Raw genomic sequence first — 25,742 nt, forward strand, 5'->3', positions numbered from 1 at the left:
GATTAAACGGGAGGCCTCGTCGTTGTGGGACTAGAGTCACCCACAGTCGGGGTACAGTCCGCAGAGAGTTCTGCAAAGACAGTAGACACATTATATTACGAGTCAGTTGACTTGTCCTTTTGGTGTTTTAGGACAGAAAACCACACAGTAAGAAATAGCTGATTAAATATGGAATTCATGTAAATGCATGGCTCATAGTTGTGGTAGCTAAAATGCATGTATGTTATCCATTAGAACGACTTAACTTGTAACAGTATAGTACACAAATGTTAGAAAAAAAGATTTAAACACATCATTTATATGAAGGAAATGTACCCAATATAAGAGACCAATAAATTATTTCTATAAATACTGTCACACCTGCAGTGTATAGTGTTATCAGGGTTTTGCCAGTGTGACAGGATGTTTCTTTCTAGATTGGCATGACTCACCCTACTCCGTCCCTGATTGGCTTACCCTGACACCTCAACATATCCCTGACCAATCAGAGACTTCATGCAGCGAAGGCGACGAGCACCGGCCAATCAGAGGCCGACGAGGACGGGACGTAACTTCGCCACCGTTGGAAAAAGAAATGGCGCCGCACAGGTAACTCTGGCCTGATATGTAACAAGATTTGGAAAGATAAATGCACAAATAGCTACAAAACTCACACGTCAGGTGCTACGAGTTAAAATGCCCGTCTATTATTAATGAAATTGTTGGGCTAAAGCTAGCAAGCAGCTAGCTAATTAGGAAGTTGATTCTTGGCGTCTGATACACTGTCTGTTTTAGCCTCATAAACGACGACGCCGGCTTGACGCAATGTCTGTAAGTTGTTTTAAATGAACATATTTAATGTCAAACAGACACATTTATGTGTTAAAAACAACAACAAACGTCTCAGAGTCATGTCAGCCACCAAATGTACGGTGCAACGCCGCCCCCTGCTGTTTCCGTTGCCGGTACTGCAGCTAAGTGTACCTGTATGTTCCTCCACTATCACTGTAAGCTTCTTAATGATTAAGGCCCACTACTATATAAGGAAACTAATATATGATCGGGGCTGTATCAAATAAAACTGGCCTTTGAATAAGGTAGAAAAATCTTTCAATTTAAAGGCACTGCTGTCTTAATAAACATGCCAAAAAGATAAAGATATATGTGTGTGTATGCTGATGTTAGATTTAATGATTGATATCAATGCTGTTTAATGATTTATACCAAGCAAAACTGTCAAAGAATTTCCCCCAACATGTAGTAAATATACATTTCAAATGCCATTTAATAACCTTTCCAAACGTTTGTGATTTGCAGGTTTACAAGACCTGAAATGAGAGAAGGCCTGACTTACAGGTAAGTCTGTAGACATAGAGGCAAAATTCTGATGAATATACCAAGTCTAAAGATAAAGTGGGTGTGAATGAATTTTTTTTTTGTGAATTTTTATTTGATTTGATTAGTCACAGTAAAACTTTTGCACACCTGTGGATCGATAGGTCTGTAGCAGAGGACCAAAATTCAACAAAGTCCAAACAAAAGACTCCTGCGCACTGTCCTCTTCGTTTGCAAGTAACGTTTCAGTACACAGACCTTCATCGGGTTATAACACCTGAAAAAAGTTATGACATTTTTCCGGATTGCAAGTGAGGAAGACAGTGTGTCAGGCTTTTTTTTGTTGTTGTTGTTGTTGTAAATAATTTTTTTTGCGTGGCAGTAATACAGAAGCTAACTAGATTTTCAGACAAGAAGTTAAAATTTCAGGGGTTTTTTCCTGCTAGGAAATAAAACATAAAACAGCACAATGATGTGTGTCATAAAAGCTATGTTAGCGCACATCTACATTGATTTTTCAAATACAGTATCTTGACTTATGGAGATTTTGCTCAGTATAAAACTTTCTAAGGTAATGAGGAAGTAGGGAAACTAAAAAACATCAATAAGGCGCTCTGTTGAACAAAGACATCACAATGTATTGGCATGCATTCATTTAAAAAGCATTGATAAGACATGCATATAATTGTCATTGCACATGTGGTCAGTATGTTACCTTATTGCCACTTTTTTTTTTATAACCAAGGAGTAAGGATGTATTTGTAAATGCATAAGCCACTCACATGTACAGTATCCATGTATAAGCAAAGTATTATGTTGTCATATTTTCAGGTTCCTTTTTTTGTGTGTCAGCTAAAGTACACAGTTGAAATGAAAAGAACTGCACCAAAACATTCAAGTCATATATGGATATTGAAAACATGGCAGAAAATCCTTTAGTATTTCTCAGTATTTCTGGCTACAACATCTTGACTTCCCGAGAGTGACTGTGCAGTATTCTGAGGGTGACGATGAGTTTGATAGCTTTCCTAAACCAGGGGTAGAAGAGAGCATAGATCAGAGGGTTCACACAAGAGTTGGTCAGCATGATCCAAGACAAGACCGCAAAGTATGACAAGCTGTTTGAGGTGTCCGCACCTATGAAAGCGGGATAATAATATGGACAGAAACACATCAGAAACACAGCTATCACAATCCCAAGAGTCCTGGCTGCCTTCCTCTCTGATTTTTTAGCAACCGGAGCTGCTCGCACAGTGGAGGCAGCAGTCTGCAGTCGAATGACACGCACCTGAGACAAAGCAACCATAAACACTCTCATATAGAGAACAACCATGACAGTACAAGGCCCGACAAAGGTCATAAAGAGATCAACAGTTCCTGAGATGTGGCTGATGACCACCACACACTCCCCATGACAGGAGCTGAATCTGTCCGGCTGCCCTAAGTGTCCCACCAGAATGCACCCGTTGTAGATAATTGAACAAGCCCAGCATACACAGATTGAAATTTTAACTCTGTTCAGTGTGATCTTGGATGAATAGAGCAGTGGGTCACAGATAGCCAGATATCGGTCTATGGATATGAGCACCATGTTGCCTACGGAGGCAGAGAGCAGACAGTAAGAAATCAAAGGAGTCAGAGCACACATGAGCCTCCCCAGCAGCCAGCATGTCTCCATGTAGCGCAAGCCCTCGATGGGCATCACCAGCAGCCCCACCAGCAGGTCGGACACAGCCAGGGAGAGAAGCAGGGCGTTGGTCGGGGTGTGAAGCTGCCGGAAGTGGGAGATGGAGATGATGACGAGCAGGTTGAGCGTCACTGTGAGCAGAGAGATGAAGGCCAGCAGGGTGTGGAGAACCGCAGTCTCAGAGTGGGGTCGAGGCAGCGGCCTCGTGCAGGAGGAATTTAGGTTGGGAAAGCAGAGAGGAGGGCCCTCGGCACCGTCCATCAGGGAGGAGGGGAAGAGATGCAACCCCACATCATAGATCTGATTTATAATCCCCTAACCTGCTGTTCCGCCTCTCCAAACACCTTATGGATGATGCAACATCTCTCCCTCTTCTTCATCTTCATCACTTCCCCCCTCCCTAAACTTTTATTGTATTCATTCCAGGTTATATTGCGTTGATCCTTAGGTATGGATGGTAGCAAGTAGTTGTATAATCTGTATTTTCATCAAGTAGCTATGAACAGGTCCTGTTTGGTATACACCTCTACCACCTCAAAAGTCGATCAATAAGGATTTTAAGCAAAGGTAGTAATTAATGCACTTGAATGTATTAAACTAAATGGAATTCAACATCACAGTTGTGTCTGTGAAATACAAGTTGTGCCACCAGTTTACCATGAATGATTTGGTTTTAAAAAGGGGAAAACAAGGTGTTAGAGTGCTTTAAAGTACAGCTGAATGGGGATTTTGCTGTATTTTTTAGGTCTACAGGCCCTGAATCTTTCTGCTGTACAAAGAGGCAGAAAGCACCTCCTGCAGTAAACTGCTCTCTCAACACCCTCATGTGGCTGCAGCCGGAATGTGAATGCCTTGTGACTGTGGCCCAGTTCAACTGATTTGCAGAGATTTTATTTTTATCATGAATCGGTTGATGTATTAAGCAAATTCAGCTTTTACATTTTATTTATTTATATATTTTTTAATCACACTATATACTCAAATGTTTTCTAACTGTTTTCATATCATTGTGATTTACAGGCCTGATCCAAACAGACACCTGGATGAAGCTCTCAAATTGGTAAGTCTGTGGAGGCAAAGTGTTAATTTAGAATTTATATGTGAATATGCGGTATTATACTTATTGTACATGCACATTATGTATATTTTACTGAGTGGGGCTGAACCTGTTTCAGAACCAGTTAGTTGCAGGGAAGACAGACAGAAAGTGCATTTGACAGCAGTTCAGTGTTAAAGTAGATTCAACATGGCAGAGATTAAGACAACACTTTTGATTATAGACAACACTTTTCATTATCTTTAATAGCACAGCTGGCAAGAAAACTAATAAAAAATGCAGTACAGCGCTGAACAGTAGTGCTAATGATGACAATTTGGAACAGACAAAAGCAAAATAAGGACAGTTTCCACTGAAAGAATATTACTAAAGAGATACAAATCACTAGATTATTGACGTTTTAAATATATCATATATATCATTATATTTACATGTATGATGTCCTTTTGCTGTCTGACACAAAACCTATGAATACAGTGTTTCATTCAAGGTCACCAGACAGACATTTGCAGTGAGATGTGCTAATGTGCTTCACCCAGAAATGAGGTGTGTGTTTATGACCAACAGCGCTTTACAACACAAGTGTGTGACAAAATGTGGTGGTGCTATAGGGGGTTTGTGATGAATGATCAGAGGTGAAACAAAAAACTGCAAAGTGCCTGAACACTGATCATTTCAGTCCTGGCTACAAGATCTTGACTTCCCGGGAGTGACTGTGCAGTATTCTGAGGGTGACGATGAGTTTGACAGCTTTCCTAAACCAGGGGTAGAAGAGAGCATAGATCAGAGGGTTCACACAAGAGTTGGTCAGCATGATCCAAGACAACAGAGCATAATAGGACAAGCTGGTGGATGTGTCCTCACCAGCGAGAGCGGGATAGTAATATGGACAGAAACACATCAGAAACACAGCTACCACAATCCCAAGAGTCCTGGCTGCCTTCCTCTCTGATTTTTTAGTGATTGGAGCTGCTCGCACAGTGGAGGCAGCAGTCTGCAGTCGAATGACACGCACCTGAGACACAGCAACCACAAACACTCTCATATAGAGAACAACCATGACAGTACAAGGTCCAACAAATGAAAAGAACAGATCTAGTATGCCTGAGATGTGGCTGATGACCACCACACACTCCCCATGACAGGAGCTGAATCTGTCCGGCTGCCCTAAGTGTCCCACCAGAATGCACCCGTTGTAGATAATTGAACAAGCCCAGCATACACAGATTGAAATTTTAACTCTGTTCAGTGTGATCTTGGATGAATAGAGCAGTGGGTCACAGATAGCCAGATATCGGTCTATGGATATGAGCACCATGTTGCCTACGGAGGCAGAGAGCAGACAGTAAGAAATCAAAGGAGTCAGAGCACACATGAGCCTCCCCAGCAGCCAGCATGTCTCCATGTAGCGCAGGCCCTCGATGGGCATCACCAGCAGCCCCACCAGCAGGTCGGACACAGCCAGGGAGAGAAGCAGGGCGTTGGTCGGGGTGTGAAGCTGCCGGAAGTGGGAGATGGAGATGATGACGAGCAGGTTGAGCGTCACTGTGAGCAGAGAGATGAAGGCCAGCAGGGTGTAGAGTACCGCAGTCTCAGAGTGGGGTCGAGGCAGCGGCCTCGTGCAGGAGGAGTTTAGGTTGGGAAAGCAGAGAGGAGGGCCCTCGGCACCGTCCATCAGGGAGGAGGGGAAGCAGCGATGAACTGGTTAGATCCTCTGATAGACAGTGTATTTATCTACCTCCAAGATCTCCCTCCTCTTTGTCGACCCTAAGAGATGATGTCATCTCTGTCGCTCACCTTCGCGGCAATCACCCCCTCTACATTTTCAATAAGACTTCAACTTTTGCCTTTATCGATGTTTACTAAATTATTAAAGTATATTTTATATTGTAAGAATAAGCCAAGACCATTTTTGAAAACTCTCGTATATATTCCCGTACCATTCCTTTCATCATGCAGGAATAATCTCTGGATCCTGTTTGAGCATTCTGATGAAAATTAGACTTTAACTGGCTTTTCCACCACAGCTTTTTTATTGTCTGATTAGTCAATAGTTTTGCAGTTTTAGATATTAGCAAGACATCCATAAAGGGAGTCTCATTGAAGAACAATCCAAAAAGACAACAGCTTTGGCAACAATGAGTTCAAAAAATGTATTTGACACACAAGTGCACTCATTTAATTTTCAAGACTTAGAGGAGAAATCAGTACCACTCTGATGAAATAAAAAGCAGGACTCGCCATTTGTCACATTATGCTAATCTTGAGTGATGACAGGTGCAATGCTTTAAAACTCCTCCAGTGGTATCCAGAGGCAGTCAAAGACCCAATGAGATATGTAACCCCTCCAGCAAGTTCTGGTTCTGCCCCGGGGTCTCTTCTGAGTTTGTCATGCCCAGGAAACCGCCAAAGGCTCAGTAAATTTGAACCTCGTCTTCAGTCGCCTGATATCATTTCATGAAAACCTTTGATTCAAGAGTGCAAACTTGTTCATATTTATTTGACCTAACCCTTAGTGAATATGTTGGTTAAACTTTTATGTTTTGAATGACTCCAACCTTCAGGCTCTCTCACACCTCCAGACTGGATGAGCATTTGGCCCTTACTGCAGCTCAGCAACACGGCAGACAAGCTATACATCCCACTGAGGGCCGAGGACCATCACATCACCATCTTGGATGAAAAGGTATTTTTCATCTCAGAGCTACGCTCTATCACACCCAGTCACCCACAAATAGTAAATGTACCTGAGCCCCTGGGCATGCTGGTCTTAAAATTAGGGTGGTCAGGTGCACTGATAGCGGTTTGCTATCTTGTGGCAGTGCAAAACGACAGTGCCATAGACCAACCAAAAGCTGGTCTTCAGTCAGCACGGTCTGTTTACTGCTATTTAAAGGATGCAGATACCGACAGGTTCACTTAGCGCGTGCGCTCCGATTTTAGGATTTGATAAGATTGTAAAGGGAGCTCTTGAATGGAATTAAAGCCGACACTTCTGCCCAAAACACACTTATGACTAGATCAGAGTCTAAATATTCCCTCTTTGCACTGTGCGCCACACTATATGCCCACTTTATGCCGTTTAACCAGCAAAATGGACTTGAACACGGCCTGAGACGTTGTTTTTGGGCCCCACAAAAAAACAAAGAATGTGTCAAACTTTGTCAAGTAAACGATCCTGTATGTTAAATATTTTTCATGACATCCAGGTAAGGTTGCATCATTTTAGAATCCTTTTCCTTATTACCAAAGTTGCCATTTACACTTGTTTACCTGTTTTCATCATTACAGTTTGTTTTTTTAACACCTCAGATTGGCCCGGTGCGTCTTTACTTCAGAGGTGTTACGTCAAAGAACCGGCTCTTCTGCTAATGAGAGACGGCCCGCAGACATCAACTGTAATCGGTGCTTGTATTGCTGTGGTGTGAAAAGCTCTAATTTGATCTCAGAGGTATTGCTCTTTGCACAGTTCCATGTGCTTGTTTGCATGAAGGATGTTACATCATGCATTATCCTGATGTAATGTAGAGATGAGCAATTATGTTAATGGGAAAGATCCATGTCAAGGCAAATATCAACAATGGTTTTTATTTTGAATCACCAACCTCTCAATTACAAATGGTTTCAGTGCAAAACAATGTTTAATTTATTTATTTATTAAATCTTTAATCCATCACAAGCTTTGTTATATTTCATAATTACTTTTCACAAGTTGGTATTTGAACTTTTGCAATTACAGTGATTAGGTTTTCTAACAGCTTGCCAAAACAATTATGATTAAAAAACTCTGTTTTCCAAGACAAAAGTAGAAATCCAAGTTCATAAACTTGCCTTTAATTGTTGTTATTGCTTTTTTATGCAGCAGTAGTTCTGTTTATTTATTTGCCTGGGGTCCAATATGGCTCCTTAATTCAGCTGAATGTGTGTTAATAAGCCTGAACTATTCATTTCCTTCCTTGTTATCAGTTTGAGATTGTATTCAGTGACCACTCAGTTGTTTATTTTGTGTCTTTGCCATTATTTGTTTTGGCTTTAATGAATCCATCAGACCATTTCCTCAATTTATTGTTACTGATTTTTTAATTCACAGCGCTCATTACAACCTTTTAAACAGTCTAAGATTTTCTTCTGCCCAGAGTACGCTCTTTTACTTTCTTCCTCTTTGGTCTCTTTTCATCTGTGATGTCTGCAGATGCCGCTGAGCTCGGTTGAGATTGTAGAGTCCATTCCGGTACACCTCCTTGCCAGCGCGCTTCCTGGGGTGTCCCGATCCCTGGCCTCGGAACCTCTTCCAGCGGGTCAGAGCTCCTGTGGTAGAGGTGAGAACACTCACTTAAGTACATGCCTTTTTAAAGACTAAATGAATAATCAATAAAATGTTCTACAAATTGCACAATAATAATAATTTGCAAAGGTACACCTCTTTTTAGTTGTCTAAAAATGATTCCATCCCATTTATCTCACTGAAATACTACTTTATAGGTGATTATATCTTATCTGAAATGCAGCGAAATTATATGACTAAATTATATGGCTAGAAATGTTCTTAGTGGTATTTAGAGTTTTTGCAGTGTTTATATTAAAATAACAGATAATTCTACTGCATGATAACTGCTATGCGGAAAATACTGATGTACTTTTAATGTAGGACTTTTCCCTGTGGGGGCGGCTGTAGCTCAGCGGGTAGAGCAGGTCGACCAGCGATCGGAAGGTCACCGGTTCAAATCCCGGCAGGGCAGAGCTGCATGTCGAAGTGTCCTTGAGCGAGATACTGAACCCCACATTGCAGTGAGCGAGGGCCCTGCGATGAGCTGGCGACTTGTCCAGGGAGCACCCTGCCCTCGCCCTGAGACAAGGCTGGGATTGGCTCCTGCAGCAACACCCTGCAACCCCCTGGAAAGGGATAAGCGGCTATGGACAATGACATGACTTTTCCCTGTAGTTTAATGTTCTTATTCTATGATAATGTGACTTTTAAGAAGCATGAAATAGTTACATAGTACAGCAGGTCATAAATATCAAAAGGTCTGTAGTAGCAGTGTAAGTATTACTGGAGAAACAAACATTTTAGGTCTGAACAATTAAAAAAAAACTCACTTTGAAACCCATTAAGTCCAGTTTTTAAAGTCACCGGCAAGGAAGGGGTTACGTGACGTCAGTGTGACGCAGTTGTATACACGGAAGTGGGTCGTAAGTGAGCGTGTACGGACGCAAACCTAGCTGTCTTTCATTTGCTGCTTTTATTGAAAATATTAGCGGTATTGTCAAATGAACTTGACCGGAGTGTTTTTTCCGTTAACGCGACCGGCAATGTTAAAGTAAATGTCGAGGAGCCGGGAGCACGTGCGGCCGGTTAGCGCTGCTGTTAGCTGCTAGCTAGCTGTTAGCCTCCAGCTGTGAAGGCAACATGTCTGCGGGCTATCCCACTCCAGTTTACTCTCATGCTGGAAGAGGAGACTTCCGAGATGTTTACGAGCCTGCAGAGGACTCTTTCCTGTTGATAGACGCTCTGGAGAAAGATGCAGAGAAGCTGCAGCTCATGAGGTCAGACACAAACATGTAACTAAGTACATTTACTCAAGTACTTAACACTGAACTTCTGTGATACTTGTACTTGGGTAGGTTCACTATTATTCAATGTCGTGTCACCAAAATCATTCCACACATCAATGGTCTCCTGTTGGTTATACTACATCTGTTAGTTTGGACACATGTGGTGTGCCATAATTTTGAGGAATTTCTATTGGGAAAAATGTCCAATAACTTCACTAATACTCACTGTAGTGTCACCAAAATCACTCCACACTGGTTATACTTCTTTCTCAAACTAGCAGTTGTAGTATAACCAACAGGGAGATCTCGTTATGTCTTTGTATTGCTTCAGTTTCTTCTCGTATGGAGCAATGGCTGAAAAAGCAGCTGTTGGTTGTCGAAGTGACATCTGACCGGTAGAAGCAGTGGGGCTGGTCTGTTAGTTGTGGGGAGGCTGACGCCAGCATGGTAGTGCAAACTGATGCGCTCGGAGTTCTGTTTGGGTCGGTGCCTGTTGAGATGATGGAGGAGGAGGAGGAGGAGGACCACCTAATGCCGGTGTGGCTGTCATCATGTCAGTTTCTTCTTCATTTTGAGTTGTTGTTGTGGGTGGGGCCAGAAACAGGCATTTGTTTCTCTGCTGTGTGGTGTGGTGTTTTCTTGGTAGAGGACAATGGACTCAAACCCCCCCCCCCCCCCAAAAAAAACATTTTATTGAAAATAAAGGTCATACATTTATCATTGTTATCATGGAAAATGTTGTTGTAAAAAAATTATTGTACTTTAAGTACATTTTTTCAAATCATATATGCCTGAATTTATTAGATTTATGAGAGCTCATATTGATCAGAGGGGGGAGAAAAGAAAAGTCTTCCTACAGGCAATGCACTAGTATACACTAATATAGTGGTTAAACTCCGTATAGACTAGACTACACAATATAGGTGTATAACCTGTGGGGGGGGACTTGAGGCACATGCTCTGGAGATGTGGTTCTGGGAGATATACAAATGCTAAATGGAAGCTTTACTCAAAAAATATTTCATATTACTTGTAGGAATTGGAAATCTGAGACAATGAATTAACACCCTACAGCACACCTTAATTTTTATGTTTGTCTTGTCTATGTAATTATACACCTCTAAATTATTTCAATAAAAATATCTTTAAACCAAAAAGAAAAAGTTGGTCTAGTTCCTCGGGTGAGCGACGTCTCTTAGTCCTCAGTTGTACATCATGTTTCTCCTGTAGTTCACCCGAATGACCCTCTGAATATTTAAATGTTCATTCTCTGCTGTTTCCAGCCCGTGTGTGTGTCTGGAGGTGGGCAGCGGTTCAGGAGTGGTGTCAGCATTTCTGGCATCGGTGGTTGGACCTTCAGCTTTATATCTGTGAGTATTTAAAAAAAAGGTTTATTTTTCACTAATTTAAATGTGCTTACTTCTTTGTGTAAGGGTGTACGATCATGTGTTTATCTTTCAGCTGCACTGATGTCAATCCTGCAGCAGCACAGTGTACCGCAAAGACAGCGTCCTGTAATAACGTGTCCCTGCAGCCAGTCATCACATCCCTGGTGAGACTTTTACAGCCACAAAGCATTTCAGGTATTCACTTGCTGTATGTGCAATGACTGGAATGCTAAAGTTGTTTTCCTCTGCTTCCTTGAGGCGGAGAGTCTTCTGCCCCGCTTGAACGGCAAAGTGGACGTCCTTCTCTTCAACCCTCCCTACGTGGTCACACCGTCCGAGGAGGTGGTTCAGCTCTGTACAAAAGGTTATCTTCAGTCCAGGGAAGAGGGGAATACTAATAAGTGCTTCCGCTTCAGGTCGGCAGCAGAGGTTTAGAGGCCGCCTGGGCTGGAGGGCAGCGAGGACGAGAGGTGACCGACAGATTTCTGCCTGCCGTAGCCCAGCTGCTCTCCACTGAAGGGTTGTTTTACCTCATAACCATTGCTGAGAACGATCCAGGTGAGTTTACAGTAGAGAAGTAGCTTGATATAATCTCCTTGTCATGGTGCAATACTTTGTAATCTGACATTTTATAATATAGTGACATCATAAGTGCATGTACTTGTGCGTTGGTTCAAGCTGCTACTTTAATGTAGTTGATTCTGGTGCTTCCGTGTGGACAAACTGTATTAAAGCCCTGTACTTAAGCCCTCCTTGAAGTGTTTAAATAGCTGCTCTGTCTCACCAGAGGAGATCATCCGACTACTGGCCCAGTGCGGTTTGGTGGGAGAGTCAGTCCTGTGTACGAGAGCCAGAAACGAGAGGCTCTCCGTCCTGCGTTTCCACAGAAGGTAAGAGACATGGAACTTTTATTTTGTCAGTTTTATTGGCTACTAAAATCTACTGCACAGTAGTTCAAACATTCCTGATTTTACTAACATACTTCCAGTGCAATTTTATGGAATGTCTTTTCATTTCAAGTATTATGCTTCTTAATACAAACACTTTATAATCTACATAATGTTTACAAGCTTTAAGCATCCCAAGAACAAATGTCCCAAACTCAAGAGGTCTGAAAACAAAGGACAGTTTAAGAAATACTTTGACCTCATCTGATGGATTAAAAAAAACATTAAATGTGTTTTCTAGCATCAGTCAGCTTTATTAGTGTTTTGTAAACTGCTAGAGGGCTATTGTGGTGTAAGTATGTAAGTAAGTACCCGCCTGGCCCCCCCGGAGAGCGAGCGAGAGATACACACAGTCAGCCCATGTAGTTGTGGCATCCTCAGAAGCAACAGTACGCCGCTGTAAACGGGTCCGAGTATGAATCGCCGGCAAAAAGCGACAAATAACGCCCGGAACGGCGCCGACCCCCGGCGACATTAGAGCGCATATGTCAAAGTCATAGCCAGCTTTGTTATATTATATTATATTATATTATACATTGTTATATTAAAAGCTGCCAATGACTTTGACATATGCGCTCTAATGTCGCCGGGGGTCGGCGCCGTTCCGGGCGTTATTTGTCGCTTTTTGCCGGCGATTCATACTCGGACCCGTTTACAGCGGCGTACTGTTGCTTCTGGGGATGCCACAACTACATGGGCTGACTGTGTGTACCTCGCTCTCGCTCTCCGGGGGGCCAGGGGGGCACTTACTTACTTACACCACAATAGCCCTCTAATGCTGCTTGATGGCTGAGCTGATCTGTTGTGTCTAACTCTTCCAGGTGATGTGTCCGTCCTCTCCCAGCTGGACGGCCCCGCTGGCTACCAGCTCCAGAGCAGCGGGGAAGGCTCGGTGCTCGGCTTCTCGGATTCTGTCGCACAGGCTCTCCTCTGTGTCTCCCGCCATCACTGGCACCGCCTCCTGCACAATGATGGCACCTGCATCCACCTCTTCCTGGACACAGACAAACAAGTCAACGTCAGTGTGGAGTGATGCAAGTACTGCTGTAAATGTACACATTTTTCAAGTCTTTATTGACAATGTAAATAAAGTCATTACACTTGGGGTATCAGCTCTGGGTTTTAATTACTTACTGCAACAAAGTGGACCGTGCAGCCAGCAACCCGCACCCCGGCCTGCAGCGCCTGCTTCTGGGCATTCACACCCTTGAAGGAAGGCAGCAGGGATGGGTGGATGTTCAGGAGCTTTCCTGTGATGTCAAAAACAAAAAGTCAGAGACCTTTCTGTGATTGATGGCTATGTAATAATGTAAAAAATGGAGTCTGTTTTCTTACCATTCCATTTCTTGACAAATGTTCCCGTGAGGATCCTCATGAATCCAGCAAGACACACCAGCTCGACCCCAAACTCCTCCAGCACGCGATCTATAGTGCTGTCAAACTCTGCTCGGCTCCCGTACAGTTTGTGGTCCACCGCCTGAAGCGGGATTAAATTCACTTAAGAGTCAGACTTGAACCGATGTTGTTTTTCATAAATACTGTGATTATTTGATCGTCTACGTAATAATAAGAATTGAAACAAAAAAATGACAGTCTGCAGATCAACGTAAGCTGCAGATGGCAGTGAGCCTGCTTACATTTCTGTCAGCAGTGAAGTGATATATGCCATGACTGAACATTATAAAACATTATGTATATAATAATAATAATAATAATAATAATAATATTTAATGGTGAAAAAAAGGAACGTTTTGACTTTTCAGCATATTCTTGACTGGGAGCAGCTGTAACTCAAAGTCATTAATTCATCATCTGCAGTTAGTTGTCCATGAAGTTAAATTAAACAAGTATGATATACAGATTTAATATTTGTCATGTATCATCACAGTAACAGCATTATATACTATACATTGGCAGTAGTAAACAAAAATTGATTACTTCATCTGCTCAGCCTCGAGTAGAGTTGGAGAACAAGACAAAATGTAATTTGTGAGATGTTGACCTTATTACTACTTAGATTATCACAAATCACTGTATTTATAAAAAAAAAGACATCACTGCTTTTTATTCCCAAAAATGTCACATTTACATGCCAGGATCTGGTTACTATACACAGAGATTCAATGTTTAACTTATATATCATCACATTAGCAGCTGTAAACACTCATAAAAACATGAAACATCCTGTTGGTTGGTGCCAAGTCAACCTGTTAGAAACAGATAGGAACCAAAAACAACGTCCTCTGATGATTAGAAACATTAAAAGGGATAGTATGTGGTTTTTTTTTTTTAATTTGAGTCATATAAAAGTACATATCTATAGTCGATCTGTTCCCCACCATAATCGCCAATCAGCACAGCCTCAGTTTGGAGAAGCAGAGAGGGATACAGAGGTTCTACGGTTGAGAAGATGTAGTACCAAAAGAAAGGACAGTCTGACTGATGTAAAGTGGTGTGAATTTTCTCTACGCAACATACACTTCAACTGGTAAAGATTTTTTTAGGGTGGTTAAAATGAGCTTTGCATCTGGACCCCATTCACTACGGTACAAAGCTGAGCGTCTGGGCTGGAGCGGCTCTCCGCTTCTCCAAACTGAGGCTGTGGTTACGGTAGGGAACAGATCAACTATAGATATGTACTTTATATGACTACAATTTGAAAAAAACAACACAAACTATCCCTTTAACGTTTTGGTTCTTATCTCTTTCTAAAATATATTCATGTGTAAATGAGAGAGAGAGAGAGAGAGAGAGCACTTTGTAGAAGGAGCTTTATAAAGTTCAACTCATTGACTTGTATTAGTTCACAAGGCTGAGCTGCTACATCCAATATGGCAGTGGTGTCATCGTACAGTCCAGCGCTCAATGAAGCGTCTATGTATAAATGTCTATGCTTAAATCTAACTGTGAGTGCAAATATTTTAGATTACCCGTGTCTGGATGCCTGCCAGCGACGCTCTCTTCAGGCCCTGAACTCCAGGTCTGTTGGAGATGACCACCACGATCTCTGCTGAGCTGGACGGTCGTTTGGCCTGCTCGATCAGCGCCTGCAGGTTGGTGCCTGGAACAGATACAGACAGCATAGATGTAGGAAAACATAGCCAAGCATAAAGACGGTAAACAGATTAGTGAGCCTGGCTCCGTGTTAAGGTAACAACATGTGTCTAGAAGGACAACTGAAGCTCTCCAACATGTTATGTCTTGCTGGTTTAATCCTTAATTAAACAGTGAGTTGTGTGTTCGCCTAGAAAATGTGCAACTACTCCTTTAATGGAGAGAATCCTGACAGCATATATTTTAAAATGAAGAGAACCACACCTGTTCCAGAGATCAGAACAGCGACTCTGGTCCTCTTGCGTGGCGCGGTTCCATTCTGCTCGACCACCAGCTCTGCACTGGAGGCCGGTCCTGCGCTCAGCAGGCTGTGTCTCAGGTTTCTGACCACCACGGGTTCTGCCCCTGCACGCAGAAAACACAAAACATTATTTCCATCTTACAGTTCTTTAAAGGACAACTTTGGTTGATTCAAACATGCAGCTTCATTGCTCAAGCTACCCTTGACAGCTAACAGCATGGGGTAAGGACTTTACACTGTGTTTTAAGCATCTTAACATGCTCCAAATCTCACAACCAAAGTCGTGCAACATCATCAGACACCTTACAACACAGCTCTGTAGCGTGTATGACTCAAAATGAATAAAAAGTAGTTAAGACAGTGTGTTTGTGCAAGGAGCTACATACCGGTTTCTTGACATCCGTGTCTTCCGGTAGCTAGACCAAACTAGTATATCCATCGAGCGTGCACTTAACAGGCTATTGTAAGGCTTTTGACTGGTTGTAACATGGACATTATAAACAGAAAAATGAAAATGCTGGAATACGTTTCTGTCTGCAAAATTCAAGTTTCCATCTCTAAGCGCACACTCGCCGGATTGACTGGTTTGGTCTAGCTACTGGAAGTCACAGATGTCAGCAAACCGGTATGTAGCTCCTGTTTTAACTACTTTTTTATTTATGTTGAGTCATACACGCTATAGTGCTGTGTTCTAAGGTGTCTGCTGATGTTGCATAACTTCATTGCGTCTTCGGTACTGGCAAATCAAGGGTAGCTTGAGCAATGAAACTGCATGTTTAAATCGACCGAACATCTCCTGTAAATTGTGAGATCGTACTCATGTCTCGGTGTCTTACCAGGCTGTTTGTGTGCCAGTGAGCCCACAATCCAGGCCTCTTCCTGGGCCTGAAGCTGGCGTAAGACCCTCTGAGCATCCAGGGGGGAAACTACCAGCACCGCCCCCAGGCCGCAGTTGAAGGTGCGGGCCATCTCCTCCTCACTCAGACCCCCCTCCTTATGGAGCCAGGAAAACACCGGGGGGATGCTCCATCTAGAGGCATCTGCATCAACACCAAGAGGAAATCTTAATGAGGAGGAGCCGTGGCCTGACATTACAATGAAGTGACCTCTACGTTCTCGACAGAGGGAGAGCGATCCCATCTGCGCAATACGGACAATACAAGCTGAACGGAGCAGAAGGCTGTTCATTCATTTGCACTGACTCCCATGTCTTCATGTCATACAACTGCACATGTTTGTCCAAGAGACAACTAGTTTTTCCTCAGACTGCCTTTAAAAAAACGAAAGCTGCAGCTCCATCCAGTTGTACAGCCGTCTTATGTCTCTCCTCTTTATTGACGTCAACACATTTATATGCTTGCGTTGCACTGAAAGCTTTCTTCTCACCTAAATCGACAGCCAGCTCCCGGGGCAGCACCCGGGGGATGTTCTCCAGAAGTCCACCCCCTGTGATGTGAGCGTAGGCTTTGACAGCCCCGCTGCGAAGGATCGGCAGCAGCAGACGGCTGTAGATCTTTGTTGGCGTCAGCAGAACCTCGCCTGGTGGTTACATCAAGGGTTAGAGTGACACAGACAGCTGGTACAACGGCAACTAACAATTAGTTTCATTATCTGTTTCATTACATTGTATTGTTTGTTATGAGAATGATCACAAAATAGTGAAAAATCCCTCTAAAAATGTCCCATAGAGCAGAATAATATATGTAAATCAATAGAAAAAAAAATGGCCACATTTAATAAACTAAATGTAGAAAAAATTACAAAGGTATTAAAAAAAATAGATAGTAAGCATTTACACCCCACCTAAATTCATAGTGAGTATATCATTGTTCAGATAAAGCAGACTTTTAAACTTTTAGGTTTTCAGATGATGGATATTATTGATGAATATTTAAAGCAGTCCAGCTGTTTACATCACTAAAAATTGAAGATTCTTCCCGTAAAGTCTCCACTCTTGCGACTTGAAGCTGACTTACCAACAGTCTGTCCTGACTTGCCAAAAGGAGCAGGGGAGCTGTAGCTGAGGTCGGCCTTCTCCAGGACTTTGCGGACCAGGCTGAAGCCGTTGCTGTGGACCCCAGACGAGGCCACGCCGATCAGCGTGTCCCCCTCTGCGATGTCGCCCAGCCGGGGCAGCAGGGCTCCACGCTCCACCGCTCCCACGCAGAACCCAGCCAGGTCGTACTCTCCTGGAGCGTAGACGCCCGGCATTTCTGCCGTCTCACCACCTGGACCATTGACACAGAAGGAGAAAGGCATAAAGTATGGCATCAAGAAGGGAAGTCTAGATATTTTACACAATACAGACACATCATCATCATCATCATCATCATCTTCACACTCTCTCACCCAGCAGAGCACAGCCGGCCATCTCGCAGGCTTTAGCGATGCCACCGACCACCGAGGCGGCCACGTCGACGTCCAGGCTTCCACAGGAGAAGTAGTCGAGGAAGAAGAGCGGCTCGGCGCCTTGAGCCAGAACATCGTTCACACACATGGCCACCAGGTCCTGCCCCAGGCCGCCATGCTGGCTGCACGCCTGCGCAATCTGATTTAAAAGAAAATAAAAAGCATGAGAAGAGGTTTGTGTTACAAAATGGAACTGTGACAAGTTTCATGTGATATTCATGATCAAAAGTTGTGTGTGTAAAATGTACCCGACAATGAGCTAAACCTCCTTCCAAATGTCTGTGAAATAATCCCAGATCTTTCACACTTCAAGTTAATGAAATTTGTTTTTCTGTTCTGGGATTTTAAGGCGCCGGAGTCTAAGCCTTTGAATCCGGCTACAGATAAGCACATTTCCCCCCCCCCCGCCGTTACTCTGCAGCTAAATTTGGATCCAGTTTCTCAATTGTTATTTCTCGGCCGATCTGGCATCAACCAAAGCCAATCGGAGCGAGTCGAATACTTAATACCTCTGTTTGTTCTCTGTTGCTCAAGGACTCTGCCACATATTTGCACAATGATGACAAACATCTTTCATATTTCCCCCACCTTGAGTTTGGTCCCCACTCCGTCGGTCCCGGACACCAGGATCGGGTCAATGAATCCTGCTGCCTTCAGGTCAAACAGGCCAGCAAAGCCTCCCAGTTCTGCGTTACACCCTGGTGAAAGAGAACTCCCGTTACTACTTCATTTATTCTTTTCATCCTTTCCGTCCATCATTTGTCAGGAGAATGAAGTTACCAGCTCGGGAGGTCGCCTTGGCCAGAGGCTTGATCATGTCCACAAGCTTGTTACCGGCAGCGATGTCCACCCCGCTGTCCTTATAGGTCAGACCTCTATCGGAGACACAGCAACAGTAAATCTTTCAGGATGCAGCTTTTTTTTTTTTTTAAAAGCATGTTGAGTTTGATGATCTGCCTTATAGTTTAAAGAAAAACTGACACGCTGCTGTTCTTTTTAAGTGAAGTTTTTTATTCATGAAGTTCTACATAATGAACTGTAAACAGTTAACTTGGAGAAAAAAAAAAAAAAAAAACTACAAAAAGTAGAAAAACAGAGGGAATGTTTGGGTGCTGTGCTTTCACTCCACACACCTGTGTTTGTTCAGGTGAGCGATGGCCCGGTGGCCGATGTCGTGGCGGTACACGCTGCCTGGGAAGCCGACGGCCGCCACGCCCCGATTGGCCGCCTGCAGAGCCGTCTCCAAGGACGACCTCACCGCGGTGACAGTCAAGACCCGCCCGCCGCTGGACACCACGGCTCCGTCCTTCAGGGTGGTGCCGGCGTGGAAAACCTGCAGCCCCATGTCCTGAACCTGAGACAGACCTGAGGACAGATGAGATGCATGAGAACATTTACAAGGATTCATTCAGTTCTTTGGATCTGTTTGTAAGATTTTATATGATTTGACTCTTAAATCAATGTTCTTGTTCTGTTCTATGTTTTCAGTGCTGCTGCTGCTGTTTTGTGCACATTTTCACCAATTAAAGAATTTGATTAGAACAGTGTTCATTTTATTCTGATGGCATTCGTGTTGTGGTGGGGGGAAATTCAAGACCAAAAGCAAATCTATCCAAATCCAAGACAGAGCAACTTTCAGACAATGTCTGAACCCATCAAACCCCCGATTTGTAGTACGATGCGTACAGTTAGTGTAGAAAGTTTGCTCTAAATAACCTTGTATAATGTTAACACTTGCACTTCAACAGTCCTTTATGAAGTTCTGCTCTGTTTCCAGCCTCTTAAAATGTGACTTGCTTCAAATTCAATGTTTCTAAAGAGAAAGTAATTGCTGGTTGTGGCCCTGAAATGTGCATTCATCCATTCAATTCTGCATTTAATGTCCCCTCCAGATTAAAAAATGAAAAATAAAAAATCATGAGAGTTCATTGTAGAACAGAAATTACTTCGTCCACCTTTTCATAAAAAAAAAAATGCAGGGGTTTCCCCCCCTTCTGCTTGTGTGTGTATATTAAAAAAAAAGTGCATTTAAATGACATATTACATCTAAAACATGACGCATTACAACACATTAACATAAAGGCTCTAATAGGAGCTCATCAAAAGAAGCACCAGTTACGTGTTAATTAGCAAAGAAGGAAAAAAAAGGTGTGTAAAGCTTGGCAGAAGGACATTTTCATAGAAAGAAAAAGAATCAGACCCTCATGAATAAAACTTGTTTCACTGAGGGTGTCAGAGGGCAGTTACACAACAGACTTCACTGCTAACATGTTTTGTTCATCATTCAATGAAGAGCTACCTTGAAACTAATCTCCTTCTATTCTAAAGTCAAGGACTGATGATTCGAAGTCTCTTAACAAACTTGACGCCTACTCCAGCTGTTCAGCTGCTTGAAGCAGCTTTGTTTGGGTTGTCTAACACCTTTTCTTCCTGCGTTACCTGTGATCTCCACCCCCTTCTTGTAGGAGCCGGGGTAACCGGCGCTGGCCATGACCACGGTGACCGCAGAGCTGTCCTGGTGCCACACGGGGGCGCTGGAGGCCAGTTTGCCACTCATGGTGTTCAGGATCACCTCGTACAGGTCGCTCTGCAGGAGCGGCAGCAGCACCTGGAAGAGATGCAGGATGGATTAATGTCTGTTTGGGGTCAGAGAAGAGAGAAGGTGCAGTGACTGATCGAGACCAAAGAGCCCACCTGACACTCGGGGTCTCCAAACCGACAGTTGAACTCGAGGACCTTCGGCCCCTGTTTGGTCAGCATTAGTCCAGCGTACAGCACACCTGGACAAAAGCAACACAAGCTCAATAAGCTGAAGCTAGAAAAACTCAGTGTGAACACGCAAAGAAATGCAGATAGAGCACTCACCAACATAAGGAGTCCCCTCCTCCTTCATCCCGTCCACAGTCTTCTGCAGCACCGCCTCTCTGATGTCCTGCAGCAGCTCCTGGCTCACCTGCACAGGCAGCAGAGTCACGACGAGCAGGAGCGACACAACAACCCAAAAAAAGCTAGACGAGAGGTGGAGGCAGTGTGTACCTGAGGGGTGGGGCAGTAAGCCCCCATGCCGCCGGTGTTGGGGCCCAGGTCTCCGTCCTGCAGCCGCTTGTGGTCCTGCGCCGGAGGCATTGGGGACACCGAGGAGCCGTCGCTGAAACACAGACACTACAGGACGAAGGCAGGGTTAATCTGTCGGCTTCACAAACACAGGGTGAAGTTAGAGATTCCGCTTGATCACTCACAGACACTTCTTCTCCCTCCAGAAGCTCCTCGACCACCACAGTCTCCCCTGCAGATCCAAAGGCTCGGTCCTGCAACGCACAGATGAGGGAACTCAGAACTGGGAGAATCTCAAGCAGACATGAATACTGTCATGATACCTGAAGCTCCATGAAGCTAGAAACTATTTCACTTGTCCTTCAGGTACTTTGCTCTGTTGCATCGCCAGCATACAAGCATGCTTATATCTTTTGTCTTAAATCTGAAATATTTCCAGACAGGTCCAAGATTGCTTGACTCATTTTGACAAAAATTAATCAGCTACTCAATCACAGTCACTCTTACATACTGTACTGACATAGTGTCTCAGTCCATTTAGCACAAATGTATTCTGCTGGGACTGATCTGTGATCAGCAGCCGGATCGCAATGTTTCATTTAACTTCATTAAAGCCTTTTCTTTCCTCTCATAATGAATACACAGAGATGTCTCCAACCTTCATGATGTCCATCACAGCCTGACAAGCCTCGTCCTGGTCTCGAGCCACGATGACTCCCTTCCCTGCTGCCAGCCCGCTGGCCTTCACCACCAGCGCCGGGAACTCGGCCCTGGAGACCCACGAACGAGGAAATAAAGTCAGCTATATGCAAACTCTTTCCACAGGAGAGCACATCTGGAACAGATGCTGCACGGCTGATATGGAGCATAAAATGTTTTTTTTGTGGACCATTTAACATTTGCGGCGCACAATATTGTTTGCTTGGGATCCATATGGATAGAGGCTGTCAGAATGTGGCAGCTGTTGTTCTGCCGAAAGATGCTTTATAGGAACAAAGAGATGACTTTCACTGAGGGGGAGGGGGAGGGATTCTGGAAAAGTTACTACTTTGTTTACGGAGGCTTGGTTTGTGTGACTTCTGTGAGGGTGTTCTCATATGAAAGGTAATCATCACATCTTTACATCATTAACTCATGAAACCATCTGAGGAGCCAAACTTTCATTTTGTATCACAGAGAAACTTTTGTGTGTTTAATGGCTCTGAAAACAAAACTGCACCGACTTTCCTGCTGGATAAACAAAACTGATAAAATTGTTACAGCCTGTGAACCAAACACTCAACACCTTATTCCCTCTGATAATTACTTCATTGTGTAAGTAAGTGTCCCTGTATGTCCTTGTGCACAAGTACGTATAGACTTTACTGACGTGCGGATGTAGTTGCAGGCCTCCTGGGCGTCGGTGAAGGAGCCGTAGCGAGCCGTGGGGATGCCGTGGCGCTCCATGAAAGCCTTGGAGAAGCTCTTGCTGGCCTCCAACTGAGCCGCTTTGGCAGACGGGCCAAAACAGGGAACTCCTGCCGCCGTCAGGTCGTCCACGATGCCTGGAGGAGACAATACAGTTCAGGCAAAGAGACGAATCAAATCATATGAGAGAGTTACTGTAACATGATGGAGCTCGCTTACCTGCTGCCAGCGGCACCTCCGGTCCGACCACCACCAGACCCACATGATGGTCCTTGCAGAACTGAGCCAGGATGGTGTGGTTACTCACCGACACCTCTGCACCAACAGATCAGTTTATAGTGACATTTAATATGATGTCATATGATTCTGACATTTTTCTGGAGATAGTTTTTAACTTTTCTCAGGGTCATTTTTTGATATTTTCTGGAACATTTTTTGACTTTTCAGGGGGTAATTTCATATTTTCTTGAGGTAATTTTTGAAAAACTACCCAGAGAAAAGTCAAAAACGATCCCCAGAAAACCTAAAAAATTACCCCCAGATAAAAGACATTTTTTAAAAGAAATTATACAAGTTAGAGAAATGTTATTGTCCTGTAAACAACCAACAATTTGTTTTTGTGACCAGTCAAATCAAACAAAAATTTAATGCTTCAAAATGTGCCACTTGGGCAAAAACAATTCACTATGAAAGTGTTGCAGTTAGCATTTCAAGCACTTTATCCAAATTCAAGCACCTTTCCAGCCTTGAAAACACTACATTAAAATTCAAGTGGATTACAGGATTTCCAGCACCCACACGTCCTGTTCATATGAAGCAGACAGACACTGATCCTGTCAGCTAACTCTCAGCCCAGACATGTTTCATGTCAGATGTATGTACTTCAGCGGGTTAGAGTTTGTATTTGACTGGCTTGTAACGCACACCACTGAGGTCAAAGGCTGTCAGGTAATCTTGTAGAATGAAAAGATGGTGTTTGTATTTACCCGAGTTGCTGATCTTCCCGCAGCTGGCTGTGCCCGCGTTACCCGGGGCAACCAGGACCTGCTGAACCTGCGACGACTGGGCCAGCTTCCAGGCCAGCGCATGCTCCCGTCCACCGCTGCCAACCACCAGCACCCTCTCTGCCATCGTACCTGAGTGATGAGAAGAGTCAAGGTGATTCAGAGAACAGCCAGCACTTGTCATTCTTTAACCGTCCGTAAAGCTGCCGTTTAATTGCATGCAAACATTGACCTATAACGAAAAGAGTTCCCCTAAGCCGCGAGGAAGCGGTGACCTTTACTCGGGCCCGGGGTCTTATATTATCTTGTAACGCCACACTAACACGGATCCAATCAACTAGAACAAAAACACAAGTCAACAATTAAATGGCGTGGTGGCCAGGCGAGGCCAAATCACCAGCAGCTGCACACAGTGGCTCATTTGCATTGAAAAACAAAGCCATTATCAGGCTGATGTACTGTGAGCCTCAGTTTGGTGCAGTGGTTATTCAGCAGCCTCTGTCTCTGAGAGCTTCCTTTACAGAATCCAGTGACTAGATTGTGTGTATATTTCTGAAGCAAATCAAAATGCATTTCATTTTTTTACATGTAAGGTAAGAAATACTGATTTTAGAGATACACAACTGCCTGTAAAGGTTTCTGAAACCTTCTTTAATAATCAATTTAAAAACAGTGCACTGTGTAGTATTGTTTATATGTGGCGGACCCTGCCACCTTTCTAGCTTCACATCAGTGTTCTGGCGACCCAGTTTTCCTCTGAGAACAACTTGTTTATTCACTTATGGAAAAAATAAATACATCTGAGATTGTACTATTACCTCATTGATATTGTTAATGTTTAAAAGTTGGATTTTGAATTTCTTCTCCAAAACTATGTAATGCCCCTTTAAGAGGATGGCAAACTGAAGAGGAAAATTGAGTGAAACATGATATACAGTGTCAAACAATTTTAATTCAACCATCAGAAACCTCGTGATGCACATCTGGATGAATTTAATCTCATCACTTGGACGAAACCCAGATTGATTTGACCAGTTTGGGGGTTTCCATGTTGTCCCAAACCCCCCAAAAGACTCTAAATATCAACTTCTAGAACTATAGGTGTTAAAACTTTCACATAAACCACAAAGAGACTGGAACAAATCGGGGTCAGAGTTCAAACCGTCCCGACCCGCGGTGACCTGAATTCTTGACGATTTCGCAACAACATAGTGCAGATAGATTGTCTAAAAGCTGCATTGATTGGGTGCTGATACAGTACAAAGGGGTGAGTGTTGCACTGCATGAGAGGTGCACATGTTCCACTATTAGTCCAGTGATTACTGGCTTTGATTGGAATCACTCCGCTCATGTGACTCACATGTCAGGAGCGCAAATCAAAGGCATGAGGCTGACAATGCAGAATTTAAAAACCATTATAAAAAAAAAAAAAAAGGAGCACTAAGTAGATTTGGAGAAGAAAAATTCAAACTCAAAAGTTTTAGATTTACACTATAAATGAGGTAAGAGTACCTACTCAGAAATATGCATTTTTTTCTTTCCATATTTGAATAAACAAGCTGTTCTCAGAGGAAAATAAAGTCCCAAGAACTCTGTTGGAAGTTGGTAAAGGTATTTATGTGGCAGGGTCCGCCACATGAATAAAGGAAAACAATATGGAACTGTGATGTCCTTTAAGGTCAGTTTCTTTATCTAGCTATTAAAGCAATGAGAGCTTCCCAAAGCTACATAGTGACCCTTTAAAAACAGGTTTTTCTGTGGCAATCTTGTGTAAAAGATGTCAAACAAGCAAATACATGCATTTCACTTGCACTATGTAACATCAACATGGCTGCACATGCACTTTTGGTGCAGGTTAACAGGAGGATGGTGCTGTCTACATCCTGAAATCTACTTCAAAACCACAAAAACTCAAATATTTAATTCATTTCAAGCAAACTAACTTCAATTAATGTCTTCTACACGCACGTAGTAAACCACAGGAAACACGCATTTAATCTGCTTTCACATGAAAAAAAAAAAACAAACAACTTTTCATGACTAACTTTTGTTTTTAACTGCTTTAGCACATGAACATCTAGCATGCTGTTTTTGGGGGGGTCACTCACCTTTGCGTGTTAATTAATGAGAGAAGCAGGAAATAGCCGGAGCCCAGTTGAGGACAGCAGTCCAGTAGAAGTGAGTCTCCGCTCTCAGCCTGCAGACTGACCGAGGATGTAAACTGTTATCACACACACACCGACACACACACCACGTGGATCCAATATATCACCGTGATGTGTTAATCAGCGAACTAGCTGCTAGCAACGTTAGCTAAAGTGCTATGTAGCTTAAAAACGCTCGACTTCCACATTGTTTACCTGTTTACATGTTTAATGAGTGTCTTGTTCTTACCTCTATCTGCTGACCGAGACGTGATTTTTTTGGGAAAAGTTTGGGTTGTTTTTCAACTTCCGCGGGGTGTATCTGTCCGGTGCATCATGGGAATTGTAGTTAAATAGCAATGCCTGGAAGGAAATATGGTCCCCCCCAGGTCAAACGTTTAATTTTTCACATTATTTTAGAGA

General features: G+C 43.3%; 4 protein-coding genes and 1 long non-coding RNA gene across 6 annotated transcripts; 2 read left to right on the forward strand and 3 right to left on the reverse strand.

Moving 5' to 3' along the window:
* Positions 1-442: 442 nt before the first annotated feature.
* On the forward strand, positions 443-8,907 carry LOC119015507. Of its 2 annotated transcripts, none has more exons than XR_005073368.1 (7): positions 443-588; positions 1,297-1,335; positions 4,022-4,061; positions 6,623-6,744; positions 7,371-7,509; positions 8,251-8,377; positions 8,707-8,907. It is a non-coding gene; the product is annotated as an uncharacterized LOC119015507 (long non-coding RNA). The 2 variants fall into 2 exon arrangements; XR_005073367.1 differs by having other exon boundaries at positions 444-588; positions 8,734-8,907.
* LOC119015502 (trace amine-associated receptor 13c-like) lies at positions 2,273-3,262 on the reverse strand. Its single transcript, XM_037091546.1, has one exon. It carries the CDS (start codon positions 3,260-3,262, stop codon positions 2,273-2,275), a length of 990 nt encoding a protein of 329 aa, XP_036947441.1.
* On the reverse strand, positions 4,744-5,733 carry LOC119015501 (trace amine-associated receptor 13c-like). The gene has a single exon (XM_037091545.1). It carries the CDS (start codon positions 5,731-5,733, stop codon positions 4,744-4,746), a length of 990 nt encoding a protein of 329 aa, XP_036947440.1.
* A 324-nt stretch (positions 8,908-9,231) lies between the features above and the next one.
* n6amt1 (N-6 adenine-specific DNA methyltransferase 1) lies at positions 9,232-12,905 on the forward strand. Its single transcript, XM_037091548.1, has 7 exons — positions 9,232-9,602; positions 10,895-10,981; positions 11,073-11,163; positions 11,258-11,341; positions 11,416-11,557; positions 11,787-11,889; positions 12,768-12,905. Exons 1-7 carry the CDS (start codon positions 9,466-9,468, stop codon positions 12,769-12,771), a joined length of 648 nt encoding a protein of 215 aa, XP_036947443.1. The 5' UTR covers positions 9,232-9,465; the 3' UTR covers positions 12,772-12,905.
* gart (phosphoribosylglycinamide formyltransferase) lies at positions 12,688-25,688 on the reverse strand. The gene is made up of 23 exons (XM_037091534.1): positions 25,570-25,688; positions 25,284-25,379; positions 23,158-23,307; positions 22,391-22,486; positions 22,134-22,308; positions 21,423-21,534; positions 20,950-21,018; positions 20,747-20,872; positions 20,576-20,663; positions 20,405-20,490; positions 20,150-20,318; positions 18,844-19,075; positions 18,491-18,585; positions 18,299-18,408; positions 17,651-17,849; positions 17,278-17,529; positions 16,688-16,840; positions 16,138-16,341; positions 15,265-15,405; positions 14,877-15,007; positions 13,282-13,423; positions 13,081-13,196; positions 12,688-12,940 (listed from the first exon to the last, which is right to left on the reverse strand). The coding sequence occupies exons 3-23, from the start codon at positions 23,300-23,302 to the stop codon at positions 12,755-12,757; spliced, it is 3,027 nt and encodes a 1,008-aa protein (XP_036947429.1). The 5' UTR covers positions 23,303-23,307; positions 25,284-25,379; positions 25,570-25,688; the 3' UTR covers positions 12,688-12,754.
* Between the last annotated feature and the right edge of the window lie 54 nt (positions 25,689-25,742).

The sequence above is a fragment of the Acanthopagrus latus genome, chromosome 24 (assembly GCF_904848185.1).
Source record: "Acanthopagrus latus isolate v.2019 chromosome 24, fAcaLat1.1, whole genome shotgun sequence".
NCBI classification, from domain to species: domain Eukaryota; kingdom Metazoa; phylum Chordata; class Actinopteri; order Spariformes; family Sparidae; genus Acanthopagrus; species Acanthopagrus latus.